Below are 21,690 nucleotides of genomic sequence, written 5' to 3'. Positions count from 1 at the left end.
AAGATTTATTTTGTAAAAACAGAGAAAAAGGAGGGACAATGTAATCAAGTTCTAAATTTAGAAGCTGGAAACCTTACAAAATATCTGGAGCAAACGGCGGAAGAGCAGGGTGATTGTGGGACGTTGTTGGTCAGCTTCTCATCAGTTTCAGATAGAGATTTGATTCTTAAACTTTTTCTCAGTAATAGAGAGAAACTGTACTTGGGATATAAGAGATGGATTTTTCTAGATTTGATGAAAATCACTCTACAAAGGAGACAAATATTTTTGGCTATGTGTCAACAGGCAAGGGCCATAGGAGCCCAGATTACCATACATTTCCCCAGTAAATGTGGTCTTCGATTAAATTTGAGATGTTTTCTTTGATCCCTCGCAGTTGAGAGTGTTCCTTGATACACATTCCCTCAAAGTTATTTAAATCATGTTATGGGATATTGTATATTAATGCCATCCCTCTCTTTGATCTTTCTGAATAAGATACTTTATGTATTTGCTCCTAAATTTAATTTGATTCTCCTGTTTCTTTATAACGGGTCGACTTAATGTGGGGTAAATAGAATGTAAAGAATATTTCATTCTGTATTTTGCAATAATGCAAGACATGATTTACTTAATAGGATGACTGAATTGATTAAAAAAAAATTGTTTTATGACCCATTTAATGATATGCATGTATTGCTATCTAAGATTTGTTTGAAAATGCATAAATAATACATTTAAAAAAAACTCACCTTATTGAACATAAAAGCTGTCTCAAAAACCAGAAGTTGGAAGCTCCTTAGGCATCACATTTTCAGGAATTCCAGATGTTTTTGAAGATATCACTTGGACTATTTTGGAAGTAGTCCCGTCTCATTGGAGAGGATGTGATCGTGCCTGCAAACTTCTTATACAGGAATAAAAGTGGATTTTCAATTTAAAAACAGTATTTCCTTCAGGATTAAACAAAAATTGAATGGCCCGCTGTCATTTCATTGATGCAATACGTCATCTTACTTGAAGGCTTATGTACAAACACCTAGGGTATTTAAATTTGAGCTCAACATGGGCTCGCTCTAAGCCGGCTGATGACAAGCATTCAGAGCGTTTCAGTAAGTACTGCTCATTTTTTAAGTATTGTCTACTCTTCTGAAAATTGCTCTAAATCATTTATGTTTATATTTCAGAATGATTTGCCATGTATAAGGACTAATTTCCTCAGATAATACAGAAAGCCCCTGAAGCAGTTCATGTTGGGCTGTTTCTTCCTTCATTAAAGGGAAGTACTGAATCTCAGTATCTTTCTATGTTGGGGGAAAATCTTGTTCAAATTACCAGAATTGGTTTTCCTAAAGGAATAAAATATAAAAAGAAGAAATTAAAATTTGAAAAATATATTATATAAAAGAAAAAAGTCACAGAAGGACCTATGATGAAACATGACCCATAAATGGTGAAAAATGTATAGTAACCGCAGGGTATTATAAAGGTCCATTATATATATTTTTAGAAATATATTCCATAGATTAGAGAAAAATTGAAGTATGTGCAACATGTTTAATATACATTTTTAGATTTTGGTTGCTTCTTACCGGACTATCTGTTGGTGATTACTCTTCCTTCATTGCCACTGGTCAGAAAAAGAGATGCAATACCCAAGTATGACCCTCTTAGAGTGGACCATGGCCGATAGAGTTTACATGACCTAAAGTCAAAATAAATAACCTGGACTCATTCTACATTTCCTCCTCCCTCATTAATGCCAGCTGAAGCGCTGAACCATGAGTGCTACTGCACTAGCAACGAGCATATACATTTATTTCAATTAGAAGTCAGCATGGAGAGTTAAAATATGATAGGACACGGAGTCGTTTTCAGAAAGATTTACATGTGTAATTGGGCTTTTGAAAACTGCTATAATAGATGTCACTGAATTGTTAAGTTTTTATAAGTGCACTTTTGAGTATACAACTGGGTTTTTAAATAGCGTATGTTACATTTACGTATAAGTCCTTTGAAAATCACCTCTAAGGCCTGATTTTCAAAAGCATTTACATGCTCAAAAAATGGGTTTTACATGTGTAAATGCACTTTACCAGTCCAAGTGGGCTTTTGAAAATTGCTACAACATATGCCATTGAATCATCAACAGGATTTACCTGTATAAGTGCGCTGTGGATAAATGGCTTTTGAAGATTGCTACAATTGTAATTAGTTTCCTACGTAACAGCTTTGGAAAAATTACCCCCTTCGTGTTATGACCCTGCACCAGATCTCAGAGTCTCAAATGTGCAAAATAGTTACTGTGTTTCACAGAAAGCAGTCATAATTACCAAGATTTGCAACATGTGGCTGGCAGGCTCTCTGCACTTTGTAGCCAATTATTCCTGGGGAATTCTGCCTTACTGTGGAGCACAGAATTCCCCTCCTGCCTTTTCTGCACAGATTTTGGCAGGCCCTAGCATGCCAGGAGCTAAGGCCATCCCGCTGGCAGTGAAGGAGGAGCAGGTGCCACTGTCTGCTCGTGGCCAAGATGGAGCAGGCCCTGGTGAGATTATAGTGTGTGTGTGGGTGCCAGAGAGGGAGCCTATGTAAGGAGATGGTGCAGGAGTGTATAATGTATGTAAGAGATTGGGAGCTGGTGTGTGACACAGAATCCCTTTTTATGTGAGGGTGCTGGCTTGTGAGAGATGGAGCCTATGTGTAGGAGGAGTATGAGCAAGAGAAACATAGGTAGCCTGTGTGAGGGTATATGCCTGAGAGGGAGTGTGTTGTGCACGTTTGTGAGAGAGGGAGTCTGTATGAGGGGCAGTACTGAGAGAAGGATCAAATTCTGGGAGTGAGATAAAGAGTGGAAGGGAGTCTAGAGGGGGGAGAGAGAGTGGCAGTGGAGGAGTTGGGGGCCTGAGAGGGCAAAGTGAAAAGGAGACTGGCAAGAGGATTAGGGAGTGGAAGAGAGCCTCTTACAATGAACTTCTAGGGAAATTCTGTTCAAAATAATTAAAAGTTTGCATCTTTAAGTAATAAGTGTAATACAGAAAAAAAAAGTTAATTTAAAGACTCATGTATACTGTGTTATTTTGACCAATATAAAGTATGCAGAATTAAGGCTTTGTGTACAGAATTGCCCCAGGAGTATCATCTGTCCAGTATGGTGGCAGAAGGCCACTTTTGAGGTCTGCCACATCCTTTTCTAGCCCTTAGAGAAATGGGCAAGGGTGGGCTTCTGAACCCAGACTCCATAGGACCAGATTTAGCATAAATATTTATGCATAGAATCTCAACTTTCATATGTATTACACAAAGTAAACCTGAAATAAATACAATTGAATTACACAGAGCAGTGGATACTGTCCACTCCTTTCTTCTGCTTTACGTTGAAAGCACCACTCTAGCCAAGCCCAACACAGCCTGGCCTGGGGATGATACTACACAAAGCTTATATACAAGCACCACTGGGAACAGGTCATCCTTTTTGTAGTTGGATCAACACCATTTCATCGCTTCTAGAAATATGGTGGGGTCTCTTTCTCTGCCAGAAAAGGTTGCCTATGTTTCAAAAAATAAAAATTGGGATGAGGTATGAAACAAACAAACACTGCTCACTTGTACTAGAGATGTGCATTTGTGAACCAAGGAAGGAATCCAAAGGGAAACGTCCATATCTGTGGTTTGGTTCATGTCAAACAAACCAAATCTGTTTATTGCAAACTTTACTTTAAAAAAAGTGTACACAAATGATTGTCACAGCATTAAGATGAACAAAAGTTAAATTTTGAACCTATACATATACACACACCCCTAGATTTCAAACTATGACCCTTGAACTCATTGACTGAGCTGCATGCATTGATACAAATCTCAGTCTTCACTGATTACACATAATCAATGGCTCCAGGTTTATTCAATCCTAGACTATTAGCTTGCTGTCCCAACCCCTTGTATGCTTATGTATCGTGTGAATGTCACTTTTGTAAACTGTTGTGACCTGCATTTGGAATGATGGTATATAAAATGTCTAATTAAGAGCAACTTGTTTCCAGTCACTAGGAATTCTCTTCCCTCCCTAAGGATAGGCTGTCCAATAATTTTTTCCTTTGGGTTTTGATAGATTAAGGAAGTCCATTGCCATTCAGTTCATCACCACTCACATGCAATATACTTTTTACATTGATCTAGATTTCCAAAAGCTGTAACAGTTGATAGTAAAACAGCACGTGTAAAAGTGTTCCCACTTCCGTGTCACTAAACCAACATTTATTGCAGCCCTTTTGTTAACACACATAAAGGCAGATTTTAAGAGCCATGTGCGGGCAGCTGCCCCTTTTTGCAAGCGCCATTCCAATGTGCCCATGGCAAGATACACGAGCGGCTGCGGGCCTCTTAAAATCCATGCATATCACCTGGATTTGCCACATGTAGGGCTTTTAAAATTCACCTTTCATGACCAGAGCATTTGGCAGTGAGCTACAAGATACAGCAATTGGCTGAATGAAGCAGACAGAGATGCTTTTATTGAATTTTTCTTAAAATGTCAGTACCCCTTGGGAAAAATTGAAGGCCTATTACTTAAATCTCATCAACTTTGGAATTTGTTTTGGGTGAGGACAGCAGTTTGATACAATCTCCTTCCAATTTTAATTTCTGCAATTTAATGCAATGACCAAGTTAAATCCAGTTTTTTTTCCCCTACATTAACTTGCCTCAATTCAAGAGAGGTTAAGCCTTCATATTCACTTTGAGGAGGAGTTACACCAACAGAGCTAAACAGACTTGGGTCAATGTTTAACCAACACAGCGCATAAAATGTAGCTTTATAGATTGTACCCACCCCTTAGCCTGCATCATGGCAAGAGGAGAAAATTTGAGAGTTCACCCCACCTTTTTTTTTTTAGTAACTTTAAAAGTCTTCAGGGCTCTGCAAAGCATTTTATTCAAGCAGAGAAAGCTTGATAAAGTGCAGTCCCTTGTACAATGAGACAGGAAAGGAAATAAGTAACAGACTTGTGTGCAGAGCTCACCACAGGAAGAGGGGACCATGTAGATGTTACTTCCTGCAACTTTTTCAAAATGTCTGCTCAAGATCAGAGTCGTATAAAACTTCAGATATTTAATTTTTTTTATATTCCACTGTAATGAACATATTTCCACGTGTCCTTTGTACACTATCAATTCAGAGGCAGAACCATAAAGGTTTGGTTCTTGTATCCCAATACAGAAGAGAAGGAATATATAATCGCCAGTTACTTTGGCATGGATTTGTCTAAACGGTTAATGATCTAAGTCATCTGCATTAAAAAAAAAAAATGTTTGGGCAGTTTAGGGTGAATTCCTCAAATCAGCTGATACTTTTGCAGTCAATTCCAACTGTTCCACTGCTAGCTGAAACAGAGGAGGACGCTGGACAACCCCATCGCATGCCCCTTTCAAGGAGAACCTCATCTCCTAGGTAGCAATTCAGCTGGATGTGTGCTTTAGGGTTTTACATAAAAGCCACTTAAAACTCTATATTTCTCACCAAATCCTGACCACAAGCCACTTTTTAATATTCAAACATAGTGCCCACTTGCTAAATGTTTCAAGATATTTTGTGGCAGTTGGCAGATGTGCAAAGATGAAAAATCAGACCCTAACTTGTAGATTTTCAAACCCCTACATGTGCCAAAGCAAGTTTAAAAACCCGCGCAGGTACACACACACACACCATAAAAATATTAAAAGGGGAGGGACGGGGTCTGGGCAGGCAGAGTCTAAAATGTTAGCATGTAACTATTTACATGCACGAGCGTGCGCCGGGATTAGCAAGTCCTCCCCTTTACTGGGGCGAACTGGGAAAAAGGGCTATTGCATTGGCACGCGTAGTTACTAAAATTCCCCCCACTTACATGCTCGAGTCGGCATTTGTGCGCGTCAATATAAAAATATGCGCACATGTATGCACGTATAACAGAGATTTTTATAACGTGCACCTTGTGAAATAGCCACATTCATGTGCACGCGCCAGCAAAATGGGCGCACATTTGCCCGCACGCAGGTCTTAAGATTCACCTCTTAAGGTTACGATTCAGATCTAACAATAAAGGTGGCTGATTATGATAGCATGGTCTTAGTGATTTGTTGCAGCCATGCCCTGCTTATTTTTTTTGGATTGCTGGGACAAGTCTGGTGTCTCCTCCAAACTCATTAATTCACAAGAGGAAATTAAGCTGTTAGTGGCTCAATGTGGAAGGTCCTCTATTCAGTTCCCAGACTGAGTCTTCTTCATCTGGGCTCAGCTGGAGAAGGGTGGCACCTTGCTCGAGAACCCACGATACAGGGTTCTGGATGAAGATCTGGTGCACGACTCCCAGTCTCAGGCCAGTTGCTGCAATGACCAGGCTAGAAATGGTGGTTCATGACAACAGGCTCCCAACACCTGCTCTGACTGACCTGAAGTGAGAAAGGAAGAGCTACCAGGCAACCACCACCACACTTGAGGGAAAAAAAAAAAGTATTAATTGCAACAGCTCAACTGTTACGACTACAAGTGACTTAACATCTTCCTTTCTCCTCCTGAGCTATCCAGCATGAGTCAGAATACAATAGTTGTAAGGGATATTAGTCTACCCTTAACTTCAGATTTTCAGAACAAAGCATTTACAAAAAAAAAAACCCAGTACTGTGTCACTAGTTTACATAAAATACAGAAACCTGTTCTCATTTTTGGATGACAAATTCATGAGATGAAAGACTGTACCTTTGCCATTTTCATCCTAACTGCATTATTTTGACATGCTCTAGGGTGCAAGATACTTTCCTTCAATCAACTGCAAAAATCAGAAAAAAAAATCTAAACCAATATAAAAAAAGCCATCCCAAAGATTTATTTTCTAGAACATCAGTAATACATTCAATACATGTTGAAAACCATTCCTAGAGAGACATACATTCACAATGCTGAGAAGCTGACACTAATAATGCCTTTGGCATATTTTCTGTAACAATATCCATTTTAGGATGTAAACAGGTACAGTGGCAAATCCAGGAGGAAAGGCACAACTTGGCAAGAGGAGACCAGAAGGAGGAATGAGGTGCAAGCACATTTTTTTACAATTTTTTTGGTAATTTGCTTTTTTGTTTTTGGCCTTCCAAAAAGAAAACAAAATTGATTTCTGGATTCAAGAATAAAGTCTAAAAAAAAAATAAAATAAAAAACCCGTCCCAGTAGACTTCTCAACATTCCGTCCTTGCAACATGAGTCCTTATCGTTTTCAGTCTAGCTTTCAATTCATCATACAGAACCAACAAATCTAAGAGGCAGAACAGCAAATCAGCAGTCCTTAGAAACATCTGGTGAGCCCACCAGTGTGGCATCTTTGTATCAGTGCGTGGTCTCTTAACCTGAATCAAATCATAGACACTGGTCATATTTTTATAAAAAATATAGACACTACATCTACAATTAAACAATGAGGTAGATAGCTTTAAATAGAGCAGAATCCAACACTTCCTCCGTTCCCCCTCCATGATTTTCATGCAAGAAGACAAGGGAATGTCACAGTTTTGTGGCAGAAAGCAGGCACATAAAAACCCACCCAGAAACATTGGAACGATGTGTATAACATGGAAATGATATCATTGCAAGTATGAATACTTAAATATTAATCTCTAGCAACTTCCCTCAACTACAGAGAAGCAGTTTCCCAAGACTTGGAGGCAGCCCAGTTCAGTTCAATGCAATGCCCATTAAAATGACATCCCAAAAGAAAAAAAAAAAAAAAAAAGTAGCTTCTTCAGTGTCTCAGGAAAAAAAAAAAATGGATGTGCAGATCACCCATTCTGAAGCTTAATACTTAAATGCAGAGATGGAAAAAAGGCTCTGGAGACTCACATCTCTAGAGAGCATTACTCATGGAGCAGAGCTTTTGGCACCATTTTCAAGGAATGTCAAAGAGATACTATTAAAATATGTAAACAGCAGTTGATCGCTTCCATGAGTTGTTGTGAAGACAGGTCATTCAAAAAAAAAAAAAAAAAAAAGTTAATTTTGCAAATACAAAGATAAAAAAAATTGCAAAATACATTCATGGAAAAAACAAACAGGATCTAATGCTAAATGGATGGCAGACATGAGAACATTTACCCGCATAATCAGAGTTTTCCCACTCAGTTCAAACAAAAAAAAAAAAAAGAAGAAGAGGGACACTAAATCCACAAGAACTTAATGCAAGAGGTAAACATGTTAACCTTTGGAAACTTATACTTGAAAAACAAAAATTCTAGAAGGCGCCACATTTCAAGTCAAAATTGCTTTGCAAAGACCCGCATCTTTCTAAATAGAAACAAATCCATTTCATTTTGCAAAACAAGATCATGATTGTACTCTGGGCAATCTAACAAAAAACAAAACAAAAAAAACAAAAAACAAACCAACAAACACCCATAAAATTTGCACATCCAATAGGGAAAATGTGGCAGAGAGACAGGGAAAAAAAAAAAAAAAGTCATCTATGTACACAATTGCTCTGTCTGCCATTTCTCCTTCACAAGAACAGTGTATTCTTAATTGACAGCAATGTTTTTTTCTTCCATAAAATGAGGAAACTGGTGCTTCGGTGCATTTTCTGTACCCGGGTTTTCCATTTTGGCTATTGCTTGACTTATTCCAGACTGGGAGCCATCGATCTTGGCGACTGCACCTGTACTCACGATGGAGCCACCTCCTTTGCCAGTCAGCAATGGCGGAAGGCCGCCACTCTGGATCACAGAGATTTCGTTTGTCTTCATGGCCAATCCGTTGCTAAGCACAGTCGCGTACTGATTCCATACCGTGGGGTCCATGGTCACAGGGGGAGGCACCATATCCTTTGGAAACATCTCCGATGCTTTCTTAGAATCGTTTCCCAAAAGTGCTATGGGATTATCAATTGACAGTCTCCTTCCACGTCTGGCAGAATTATTCCACATATGGGTTCCAACGTGCACCTTTTAAGAAGAGATAAAAAGCTCAGAAAAAAAACAAAATCTCTATTTACAGTTAACACACTTCTCTTTATCGGGATTTTAGTAAGCAGGACGACATGCAAGAAGCCATAACTTAAATCACTTTAGCATTTTTGTAAACCAGAAATTACATGACAGTTTGGGGGGGGGGATACATGCTCTTTTCAATTTTATTTTATTTTCTGTTTTTTTGAAACAACACGTGTCAATTTAGTTCATGACATTTACAAATGAGTGAATTTTCAAGAGAATTACCCTCGTAAGAGTAGCATGCATTGTAGTAATATTCAAGAGTTCATTTATATAAAAATCTTTTGAAAACTACCTGTAGAGAATGTGCTTAAAAAAAAAAAAAAAAAGGCACTGCACAAGCATAAGAAAATTAGAGGCGGATTTTAAGAGGGTTACGCGCGTAATAACCCTTTTAAAAGCCTCCTGCGCGCGCCGAGACTATTTTGCATAGGCTCGGCGACGTGAGCAAGCCCCGGGACACGCATATGTCACAGGGCCGGAGCCTCCAGGCACGGCGGCCATTTGCCGCTGTGCCCAGGATCGCGGGCCGGCTGTTGCCGGCGTGCGCAACCTATGCAACTTAAAAATTAAAAAGATAAGGGGGGGGGTGGGGGTGGAACGGGGAAAGCCATCGGGGCTCCTTGCGTGCGCCGACCCTGGATTTTATAACATGCGCACGCATGTTATAAAAACCAGGCATAGATTTGTGCGCGACAGGTTGCACGCAGGTTTTTAAAATCTAGCCCTAAAGTTTTAGGATCTTTCAGACAACTGTACATCCCCCATGATCGTCACATGCCTGTGGCTGAATTCCTCGATGCTGACTAGCTTTCACTTTAAGCAGATGGTCATGCCACAGCCCTGGGACTCGATAGGGTCCCACTGCTCGTGATTTGGCCCGGTGCGCGCGGCACAGTTTATAAAAACCGGGTGAGAACGCGCACGTCTCCTGGTTCTCACCCAAATCAAAACGTTCAAAAAGCGGGAGGAGCATGGGCGAGCCAAGTCTGTAACGTGAAGTCCGCGCATATAGGGCCGGATTTTGAGACCTACGAGGGGGCGATTTTATAACCTGCGTGCGCAATGTTATAAAATCCGGGGTCGGCGCGTGCAAGGGGGTGCACACTTGTGCACCTTGCGCGTTCCAAGCCTTAGGGGAGCCCCGATGGCTTTCCCTGTTCCCTTCCTTCCCTGTCCCCCAGCCCTACCTAAACCCCACCCCCCCTCACATTTGTTTAATAAGTTGCGCCTGCCTCTGGGCAGACGTAGGTTGCGCGCGCCGAGTGCTGGCGTGCGATCCCCCGGCGTGGCCGCTGTGCCGGAGGCCTCAGTCCCGCCCCTTTCACAAAGCCCCAGGACATACGCGCTTCCCAGGGCTTGCGCGAGTCGCCAGGCCTATGCAAAATAGGCCTGGCGACTCGCGTAACCCTTTGAAAATCTGGCCCTAAGTATTTAGGCACACAAGCGCGCGCAGGGATCCCCTACCACATAATTCTACTTCTGCTATGGACGGCATGCAAGCAATAAAACAGAAACCCCGCTGAGTAGCCTAGAGTTTAAGAGTCGGGGGGTAAAAAGGAGGCAAGTTAACTAGGGGGTTTATGAAATCCTCTCCTTTACTAGGGCAAACGGACAATTGCATCGGCCCGCGTCTACTAAAATCCCCCCCAACCCACTTACACAATCAAGGAGGAATTTGCACGCGCATGCACTAGTCAGAGTCGTGCGCACATGCATTTAGCTGCTTTCCTGACAGGCACACATTGTAAAGTCACCGCATCCATTGTGCGCGAGCCGGGAAACGCGCACATGTGCTTGTGCGCGCAGGTCTTAAAATTCACCTTTTAGGGTTTTATAACAAATTTTCAGTGAATATTTAGGTAAAATAAAAAAAATGCTGCTTAAAGCTTTACAAAAATGCAAAACTACTTCCAGTTATAAACAAATAGCACCACTTAGTGCAATAATGTATTTCCATTTAAAAGCAATGACTATTCTTTTGTATCTTCCCTTTGTGACTTTTTTTTTTTTTATCTGATCACTTTCTTTTCATACTTTTTTAAATTCTAGCCACACAAACATGAGCATAAGCAGCCAAATCTTGGTCAGGCACACAGCCCTCAAAAGATATTTCACTTGAGACTCTCAAACCCCATCCTTTCAACACAGAGCTTTCTGCACGTAGACATTTGCAGAGTCCTTTCCAAAATAGAGCAACAGTGGGTCGCTTCGTCTTACACACAGTCACTCTTCCAGGATTTCCCCTTCTGCCTGCAGGTTGAGAGATTTCTGAATAGGTCTACATTCATTCATTCTACTCAAGCCTTTTACTGCCCTTCATGTCCTGTTTCAACCCGAAGTTATTCTACATCTGTTGAGGCGAGTCCACAGATTGGTAATATCTTAAGAGAAATGCCTCAAAAATATGCATGGAACCGGGACTGGAATCTCTTACTACTGTGGATTTTTTCCCCTCCTTTTACGTCCCCTCAGCTCACATTTGGCCATTGCAATGACTGTTCTAGGCCAAAGGCCATGCCCCAGGGCACCTTCCGGAATCCTGCAGTCATACACCGGGAATTCAGCTTGCTGGGTCACAGGTGCAGAGTCCTCAAGGGCCACAAACCAGTTTATTTTAGGGTAACCCTAATGAATGTGCACAAAATAGATCTGCATACAACGGAGGCAGTGTGCATGCAAATCTCTCACATGCATGTTCCATTAGAGTTATCCTGAAAACCGGATCCGTTTGTGGACCTCAAGGACCACAGTTGCCCACCTCTGCACTAGGTGTCATCCCTTTGGCAATGACCAAATCTCCTTCCAGCCCCCTCCCCAGCATCTCCAGCCAACCTGGGGTGCAGAAGACCAAACCCAGGGACATTTTGCATGGCAGTGCAGCTCAATTCTCATTACATTATGATGTTATTTTAAAATTTTTCGTGCACACTAATTAAAAGGAAACAAAAATAAAAAAAAAAAAAAACAGTGCTGCACATCCTCCTAGTGCACAGAACATTCTCATTTCATTGCTGGGTTACGTTTACTATTTAGGAATAACATTACCTTGAGGTTTCCTTTAGTTGTAAATGCTCTCCCACATATTGTGCAAGCAAATGGCTTTTCACCAGTATGTGTTCTTTCATGGATCTGAAGGGCACTTGCAGAGGAAAAATTCTTCCCACATGTGGGGCAGATGTGCTGCTTGGCAGTGCGCCGGGGAGGCACCAACAGGGATGTCATCCCAGGTGATGCAGCAGACGGGCCAATGAACTGTGCCGAGCCCATGGGACGCTCTGCAGACACTTCCACTTTTATGAGTGTTGGCGGAGCTCTGACAAAGGAGGCTGGAATGCTACTCCTACCTGAAAAGAAGCAGATAAACACAAGGCGCTGTACGTGTCTAATGATCTTAGACTTTGGTATCTAGTGGCCAGAGTACTCCATATTAATCCGCTGTCTATATAAAAGATTTCACAAGTCTGAGTTTTTACGTGGGTCTCCCTATCACACGAGTCCTTTGGAGGACATTTCCTTGATTAGTAAAGCTTACAAGCAAGATTCCACAAATTATTTGAGTACTAATATTTTTTCAGTTCAATCTTTTTGTGTACTAATATTAAATCTGTATGAAAGCCGTCTAATTTAAAGGAGTTTTTCCTTTCTAAAGGATCTAGAGATGTCTTACAAAGATTGCAGCCTTCCGCCATAGACTCTTATCCTACAGTGAAGGCGCACATGAGTCAACTCAAACAGGTGGCCAAGAAGCACTGTTCAGTGCACCCTTAGGGGACACAAGATTAAGGAAAGCACCTCTGTACTTTAGGGCATGGATCCCCAAACTCTTGTCTTTGGAGAGCCGCAATCCACCGAGGGTTTCAGGATTTTCACAATGAACATGTATGAGATATCTACATGCACTGCTCCCATTCTATGCAAGTAGATGTCATGCATATTCATTGTGGAAACTCCCAAAATTTAACTGGGTTGGAGCCTTTAAGGACAGAGTTTGGGAATCCCTGCATTAGGCGGTAGTGCACTATAAAGGTTTCACTCCCCAGTACTATGCAAACTTAGGCGGATAAGCAAGGCCTTCTGCACTGCTTTGGAATGAACTCGATAAATAAAAAAAAAGGGTTAATGTCTGTGTTCCAGGAAGAAAGTGCATCTGAACTGGAGTTCAATTTCTGCATGGGAACAGTCATTGATACATAACATATTGAAATTGGGTGAGGTGTGGAAGGAAAAAAAAAAAAAAAAAAGGGACATAAGCTGTCTTGGATGAGAAATGATCACACTATGGGTGGCATCTAGGATTTATCCTTGGTAGTGTGGACAGAATCCTGGGTAGTCTGGCTGGATCATTTAGTCTTTCTGCCATCATGTACTAGGTTAGCAGGTCTATGCTGTTTAGTGCTTCTTAAAGTGTTAAAATATTAAGAAACTAATATCTGTTGTTACACTTTCAAATCCTAGTCCATCTAGTCCACAAGGATCCAATTATTTTTTTTTATAGTTCAAAGGGGGAATGTGTGTATATTATGGTGGTGGGGGAAGGAAGGGGGATCAGAAGAAGAGTTAAGACCCATCTTTGGGTAATCTACATGCGTTCTTTTGAGGCTTACCATAATCTCCATTTGTGAAATACAAGCCAGGTTCTTCTTTGATGACCTTTCTACCAAAATTTCCTGAAGTTAGATCCAGAGCTCCATCACTATCGGGATCTAGGGAGTTGTTTTCAGAACCCTCAGTTTTGATTGACAAGCCAACGTCATCTTGACCACTGAACCCTGGGGACTTGGACTGAACACTTTCATCTTGACTATTAGTTGGAGATAATGCCTGAAAAGAGGTAGACTCCGAGGCTGCTGGACTCCTGCCATTTTGATATTCTTGATCTCCCGCCACGGAAGAGGAATCGTTGGTCATGCCATCACTCTCCGTAGATGCGGTCTCACTGGACTTCACACTGCTCTGTCTTTGCAAGCTCAAAGAATCTGGCAATTTCATTTGATTTTCTAGTGTCGCAATGCTGGGAAGAAGCACGGCTGGAGATTCTGCCTGAACCTCACTGTGAGGGGTAGGCGGCTTGGAGGAGCCACTTGGAGCTTCCGGAGATTCCGAATCCACTTCCATATCCTCCGTGTTCTCATCTGCAAAGCTATTGTTCAAACCTTTCCTCTCATCAACCACTGAAGGATCAGCATCAGCCTTATCACAAGTACTCTCTGGTAGAGGTGTGTTGGGGATCTGTCCACCCATGTGCATACGAATATGCTGCTGCAATACTACTGCATTGGTGAACTTCTTCTGGCAAATGGGGCAGGAATGCTGCATTTTTAATGGGGTATTTGCCTGGTGAACACCATAGTGAGTTTTAAGGTTACCTTTCGTCGAGAATGCACGGCCACAGATTTTACACTTGAAGGGCCTTTCTCCCGTATGAGTACGGTAATGCATTTTTAGTGAACTCTGGCAGCTGAGCACCCTGTGACAGACCACACATTCATTGGGATCTGCAGCAGACTTGTCAATATTTTCCACAAGTTGCTGGAGCTTAGAAGTCTCTGATCCCTGCCCACTTGTTCCACTTATACCAACACCACCACTAGCATGTGGCAAATTGGAGGAGATTTGCTTGGTTGCAGATTCATAACTGACCATACTCCGTGAAGCACCTTCACCTCCTGGATGTGGTCTTGACGGACCATTATTTGACGCTGTGCCACAGAGGGAATCCTTGAAGCTTGCTATGGTAGACAAATGCGAACCCACTGAAGTAGGCAGTGGTGTCACAACAGGTTTGGTGTCCACAATTACATTTGACTCATCTAATGGTACAGACATGCCATAGGGGATACCACTGGTAGTGGGAATATTGTCTAGATGCTCTGGAACGGGATAAGGATTCATTCTAATGTGAGGATACTTGTCTTTATGACGCTGAAAATGCACCTTGAGGTTTCCCTTGGTTGTAAACCGGTTACCACAAATGTTACACTTGTACGGCCTCTCACCAGTATGGGAACGGAGATGTATTTGTAGAGCACTATCGTTGCCAAATACTTTACCACAAAATTTGCATTTATGTTTGAAAAATGGTTCCTCTGCATTAGGTTTGCTGTCAGGTATACTAATGTTGGGAGGTTTTCCTTTCCCTTTCTTAGAGGGGTCCATTGCCGGCGACAGGGAAATTGCGGAGACTGGGTTTTGGAAGATGACAGAGCCTGGTGATTGAGGTAGCAGGGGGTTTGGAAATCTGGAGACAGGGGTTGGGAGACCTCTGGTTACTTCGGGCTTTAACAAAGAGGAAGAGAGTCCAACAGGCACTGCGCCAACAGTTGGGATACCAATGGTAGGATGAGGTAGCTTTCCTTGTTTTAAGGCCTCCCGTGATAGACTTTGGCTTCCAGCTTTCTGTCCAATTAAAGCAACAGCCGCAGAGAGCTGCTGAGATAAGTGAGTACCCAAAGCTTTTAATGGATCAGCAGCAGCTGCGATGGTCGGGTGCAAGATGTGAGGTGCCATCATGGCAATCTGGATTCGAATTTGCTCTGTGAGCTGAATTTGCTGAAGTTGCTGCTGCTGCAAGCAGACCAGCTGTTCGAGGATCATGGGAATGGTATTAAGACCAGTTGCAGATGTTGCAATACCGTCCGCGAGATGTTGGTTCACAGCCACTTTTGTGCTTTGTATAGTCTGTAAAGTCACGTTAGTGTCTGGCACTTTAGGTTTTGGTGCATAGCTTACACCAGGGGCTGCAGGAGTTGGTGGGGTGGCTGTTTTCTGGCACATTGCCTCAGAGTTTGCCCGCGCTTTTGTCTCTTCCATTTTCTCTTCCGAATTGGTGCAACTCTTGGACTGAACGTTTTTGCCACTCTGCCCATCTATTTGGTTGTTTGGAAGACTTTCAGGAGAAATGTGCGAGTAGCCATCAGGGGGCATGCCTGCTTCACAGTCGTTCATGATTAGGACAGGTGGAACTTTAGTGCAATTCTTCTTATGTGCAAGAAGTTCAGAGGGATCAAAAAACTCCGCACAGCATTTTTCACAGACATTGGTGTCTTCTGTCCGGCATCTCTTTGAACTCATACCGCAGTGTCTATTACCAGGGCAATCTGGAGGGCCACCTAAAACATAAAAAAAAAAAAAGAATCTAATACAAAAGCAGAGAGAATTTTGACTTGCAAAACACAAACCAAAACAAAACCAAAACCTTTAAGTCACAATGAGTAAAACAAAATTATAGTCCTGCCATAAGAATTCATCTGTTCATATATGCATAATAGAGAACCAGAGAGGAAGCCCACTGAGCAAGATGTATGGGTTAATTGGTCTCTGCCATCACCTACGTCATTATACCAATAAGTAAAGTATTAGTAATATGCTGTCTGCATTACACATCTAACACTGAATTTTCAGTATTCATGTAAAGGAAGTTGTGGGAATTCTTTTTACACTGAAAGCTAACCACAGGTCTGTGACCTAGATTAGTGTTGCATGATCTCCTTTGTTAACCCAATACATATTTTTTCAACCAGATCATTGTACGCTTAACAGAAAAAGAGGTTGTGCAGTGGTTTTGTTTAGTGTTATTTTTGGTTTGGACTGGACCAAAATGGTTTGAGTGCTATAAATAAGCACCTTTAGCTAGGATCATCGAATATGACTTGCATAGCTAATTCCCGGTCAGTTCCAATACAGACAGAACATTCAGCTAGTCTGAGTCAACACAATGACTCCCTTCCCCCCCCCCCCCCCCCCCCAAGCCAATAATTCTGCTGTTCAGAGCCTTCATGTTAAGGTTATTTTATCCTAGATGGGCAATGACCCCCAAGGGTCTCGTCCATCATGTAATGTCATATCTAAACAGATATTAAGCAGGGGCTAGCCTAAGAGCTCACTCTTAACCAGTGTTCAATAATAACGACTAGACACGAGACTTAGGTTCCACGTTAACTGAGCTCGGGGGACTGTGGCACACTGTCAGACAACCACTGTTGCAATAACTGGACTGAGCTGAGGGGGGGGGGGGGGGGGATTAAAAAAAAAAAAAAAAAAGGAGGGCAGAAAAATAAAATCTGGGTATTTGTAAATGAAGACTCATAGCAACATAGCCCAAGGAGAGACTGGTTCCAACTAGAGAGGTGCATGTGTTTCAGACAGACAACATTCGCTATATCATCTCATATCATTACCAAAATGAAACAATAGCGGGAAAGAGAGACCTCAAAATTTTGTGTATTTCCTTCTCTCATTTTTACTATGCACTATTTCTAAACACCTTAAAACAAACAAAAAAAAAAAAGTTAGCCCAAACTTTAAAAAGCCCTCTGGCATAAAAATTCGGGGGTTACGCGCTGTGCACATTCACGCGTAACCCATGATACGCGCAGAAATGCCAGGCCTGAAGAAAGGGGCAGTGCGTGCTGGCAGCCAGCCGGCACACAGAGTTTACTTCTGCTCCGGAGGACCAGTAAGTACAAAAATCAAAAAGTTTGGAGCTAGCTGGGGTAGATTTAGGGGTAGGGGAGGAGAAGGGAAAGAGACAGGAAGAATAAGGTTAGGGAAGTTCCCTCCCAGTCCCGCTCCTTAATTGTAGCAGACTGGGAGGGAACTGGGAAAAAGCCCAATTGCATTGCCCCCCTCCCCCCGCATAGAGAGGCGGCCACCCACCTGCCCATCATGCGCGAACATTAAAATCCAGCGCGCATGTGCGTGCGGGAATTGTATTTCATAACATGCGTGTGCCGACGCACGCATGTCATAAAATAGCCGTGTCCATGTGTGCGCCCTGGGAACTGCGCACATGTGGGCCTTTTAAAGTCTACCCCATAGGTTTCTTCCAAATTTTATTTTAAAACTACAGGAAAATTTGGTCCCAGACAACAAGGAATATGGAGATCTTTGGCCTGCACGCTCCTAGTTCCAACTCAGCGGGCAGCCCACAGGAAGAGACGGGCACATGTTCAGAGCTCGTTTGACTTTCCTGTCTCTCATTGCAGCAGCAGCTAAGAGAAGTGAATTGAAGGCACAGGACTTGGTTAAGTTGTAGCATAGAATGAAAATGGAAGTACAAAAAAAATTAGTAAGAACAGTGGGGGTTTGCCTTTTTAAAAAAAGGTTATAGAAATATGAATTATTCAGATATGCAAAACACACACACAAGACTACAACTCATGCGTCATGTTGCAGGAGTCCTTCATGCTGATTTACACCAAGAAACAGAGAGCACCACCCCCCAGAGCTATAAAGACTTCTATACAATAGTTTTCTATGCTTTAAGTTTAGATCTGAATTCTGATTGGAGAAATTACTTACCTGATAATTTCGTTTTCCCTAGGGTAGACAGATGGACTCAGGACCAATAGGTATAGTGTACTCCTGATAGCAGTTGGAGACGGATCAGATTTCAATCTGACGTAAGCCCTAGCACATATACCCCTGCAGAAAGTGCAGCTCTTCAGTATTCTCCTCGAAAAAGCATTGTGGATATATGTATGACTGAATAATTTGCATAACTTGATTAAGTTTATAACTTGGTTAACTTGATTAATTTGAACTGGTTGAATTGGCTATAGCTGGAGACCGCCAGTGCCCTCAAACGAGAAATGTCGACACCCGGTAGGATGGGTGTCCTAGATGAAGGAAAGCATGGCTTACCCTTGAATCACATGAGTAACAGCAGCGTGGGTGGGATGCTGAGTTCATCTGTCCACACTAAGGAAAACAAAATTATCAGGTAATTAATTTCTCCATTTCCTAGCATGAAGACAGGTGGACTCAGGACCAATGGGATGTATAAAAGCTACTCCCGAACCGGGTGGGAGGCTGCCTGTGACCCATTTAGTACTGCATTTGCAAATGCTGTGTCCTCCCAAGCCTGAACATCCAGGCGGTAAAACCTGGAGAAGGTGTGGATGGAGGACCATGTTGCCGCCCTGCAGACCTCAGCGGGTGACAGCATCTTGGTTTCCGCCCAGGACACTGCCTGGGCTCTAGTAGATTGGGCCTTGACTTGTAAAGGCGGTGGCTTGCCTGCTTCCATGTAGGCCATCTTGATGACTTCTTTGATCCAGCGGGCTATGGTTGCTCGCGAGGCCGCTTCCCCCTGCTTCTTCCCGCTGTGAAGGACGAATAGATGGTCCATCTTTCGTACGGATTCAGACCTTTCCAGTCTGCCAACGTTGAGATAGCGTAGACCGAGCCTCTTCCTAATTCTTATGCTCATCTGGCGCTGGTAGCGAGATACTACTTTGGGGAGGAACGATGGAACTGTGCATAACTGGATGGCTCCTGGGGCGAGTCTGAGGAATGGCTCTCGGCAGGACAGTGCTTGTAGCTCAGATATACGACGGGCTGAACAGACTGCCAGCAGGAAGGCTGTCTTCCATGTTAATAGTCGGAGAGACAGGCCGTGGAGAGGTCTGAAGGTGGTTCCTGCTAAGAAATCTAGGACCAGGTTAAGGTTCCAGAGAGGCACCGGCCACTTTAGGTGTGGTCTGATGTGCTTGACTGCTTTCAGGAAGCGGGAGACATCCAGGTGAGAGGCTATGCTGCTGCTCTCACTCTTGGTTCCGTAGCATGACAAGGCAGCCACCTGTACTTTGATGGAGTTGAGGGACAATCCCTTCTGTAGCAATTCCAAAAATCGCAGGAATTTTGACCAAGCGTGGTATGTCGTGGTCCTCGCACCAGAATTCGAATACTCTCCAAATCCTTATGTATGTTAGGGATGTGGAGAACATGCGTGCTCGGAGTAGGGTGTCAATTACTGCCCCCTCGAGTATCCTCTCCTCCTTAGGCGAGCCCTCTCAATGGCCAGACCATAAGAGAGAATAGAGCTGGATCCTCGTGGAGGATCGGTACCTGTTGGAGCAGGTCTCTGTGTGGAGGTAGCGACAGCGGGTTCCCTGCCAGCAGTCTTCGCATGTCTGCATACCACGGTCTTCTTGGTCAGTCCGGGGCCACTAGAAGTACTGGCCCCCTGTGGTGTTCTATCTTGTGGATGATCGTGCCCAATAGGGGCCACGGCAGGAAGGCGTATAACAGTCTCCTGTGGCCAGGTCTGTACCAGGGCATCGATTCCCTGGGACTGGGGTTCCCGCCTGCAGCTGAAGAAACTGGATACCTGGGCATTGGACTGGTTTGCCAGGAGGTCCATGGTTGGTGTTTCCCAATGGTTTACTATCAATTGGAATGCTGTGGTTGACAGTTTCCATTCTCCTGGATCTAGACTTTCTCTGCTGAGGTAGTCCGCTGTGACATTGTCTTTGCCAGCAATGTGGACGGCCGAGATTTCTTGAAGGGGGTCTATTTCCAGAGACATCTGTTGGCTTCTGGTTCCTCCCCGACGGTTTATGTAGGCCACTGTTGTGGCGTTGTCTGACATTACTCTGACCGCACCTTAGGCAGGCTAGTCTGACTGCCCGGGCTTCTAGGCAATTGATATTCCATCCCAACTCTTTGTTCCATTGCCCTTGGGCGGTTAGCTCCTGGCAGTGTGCTCCCCATCCTCATAGGCTGGCATCCGTGGTGAGTAGGATCCAGATTCGGGAGGACAGTCTCGTTCCCTGGCTCAGGTGGGCTTCTTGTAGCCAACATCGTAGTTGGGCACAAACTCTGTCCGGGAGCTGAAGCCGTACAGTGTAGTTCTGGGACAGCAGATTCCATCGTGATAGTAGTGAGCATTGTAGGGGTCTCATGTGAGCTTGAGCTCGTGCCCATGGGACTACTTCCATGGTGGATGCCATGAGGCCAAGAACTTATTTTATTTTTATTTAACATTTTTCTATACCGAACTTCATGACAAGCTTCATATCAGGCCGGTTTACATCAAACTTAGGGGTTAACTTAACAAAACCATATAACAAGAAGGCCGAGGTGCAGATACAAATAACATGGAGAATTGACTTGGGGGCTAGAGTAGCCAGGAAACAAAGGACAGAAAAAACTGGAGAATGAACACGAATGAATATACAATGGCTGGGTCGGACATTTAGTCTATTGGGCTATATGATGAAAACTGTTGCACTGTTAGGTTTCAGGGAAGGCTTGGACGAAAAGCCAAGTCTTGTAGGTAATTACTTGTAGGTAATCCCATCTGTGGGGCGAAGTTCGCTCAACAGGGTCATCAGTTTTGATCTCCTTGTCTGTGTCAGGATGACCTTGTCTTGTTTGGTGTCGAACTGGACTCCCAAGTATTCTAGAGATTGGGAAGGCTGCAGGCAGCTCTTGTTTGTGTTGACCACCCACGGCTCTCCAGTAGAGACTCTGTTGGTTGCCTAGTGGCTTTCCTCTGGGGATTTTGCTCTGATCAGCCAATCGTCTAGATAAGAGTGCACGTGGATTCCTTCCTTCCTCAGTGTTGCTGCCACCACCACTATGATCTTGGTGAACATCCGGGGTGCAGTGGCTAACCCGAAAGGTAGTACCCGGAACTGGTAGTGATGGTCCAGGATCGAGAAGTGTAGAAAAATGCTGATGCTCTTGATGGATCGGAATGTGGAGGTAGGCTTCCAACAGATTCAGGGAGGTAAGGAATTCTCCCAGTTGTATCGCCCTTATTACAGAGTGTAGGGTTTCCATGCGGAAACAAGGAATCTTCAGGTGACGATTGACCGCCTTGAGGTCCAGGATAGGTCTGAACATTCCTTCCTTCTTGGGAACGATAAAATAGATAGAATAATGGCCAGTTATTTGTTGTGGAGGCACCGG

The 21,690-nt window shown here is 43.2% G+C and overlaps 1 protein-coding gene across 1 annotated transcript in view; it reads right to left on the bottom strand.

The window, feature by feature from the left end:
• Positions 1–6,817: 6,817 nt before the first annotated feature.
• The window catches only part of SALL4 (spalt like transcription factor 4), a 42,259-nt gene continuing 27,386 nt past the window's right edge, over positions 6,818–21,690 (bottom strand). Inside the window, exons 2-4 of the mRNA XM_029614059.1 lie at positions 13,599–16,103; positions 12,040–12,338; positions 6,818–8,943 (exon numbers count right to left, since the gene is read on the bottom strand). Coding sequence (XP_029469919.1) covers positions 8,521–8,943; positions 12,040–12,338; positions 13,599–16,103 — 3,227 coding nt within the window. The 3' untranslated portion in view covers positions 6,818–8,520. The remainder of the gene's footprint in view (positions 8,944–12,039; positions 12,339–13,598; positions 16,104–21,690) is intronic.

The sequence above is a fragment of the Rhinatrema bivittatum genome, chromosome 8 (genome assembly GCF_901001135.1).
Source record: "Rhinatrema bivittatum chromosome 8, aRhiBiv1.1, whole genome shotgun sequence".
Lineage (NCBI taxonomy): Eukaryota > Metazoa > Chordata > Amphibia > Gymnophiona > Rhinatrematidae > Rhinatrema > Rhinatrema bivittatum.
Note: the sequence above shows the minus strand (reverse complement) of the source record. Positions and strands in the feature narration are given on the sequence as shown.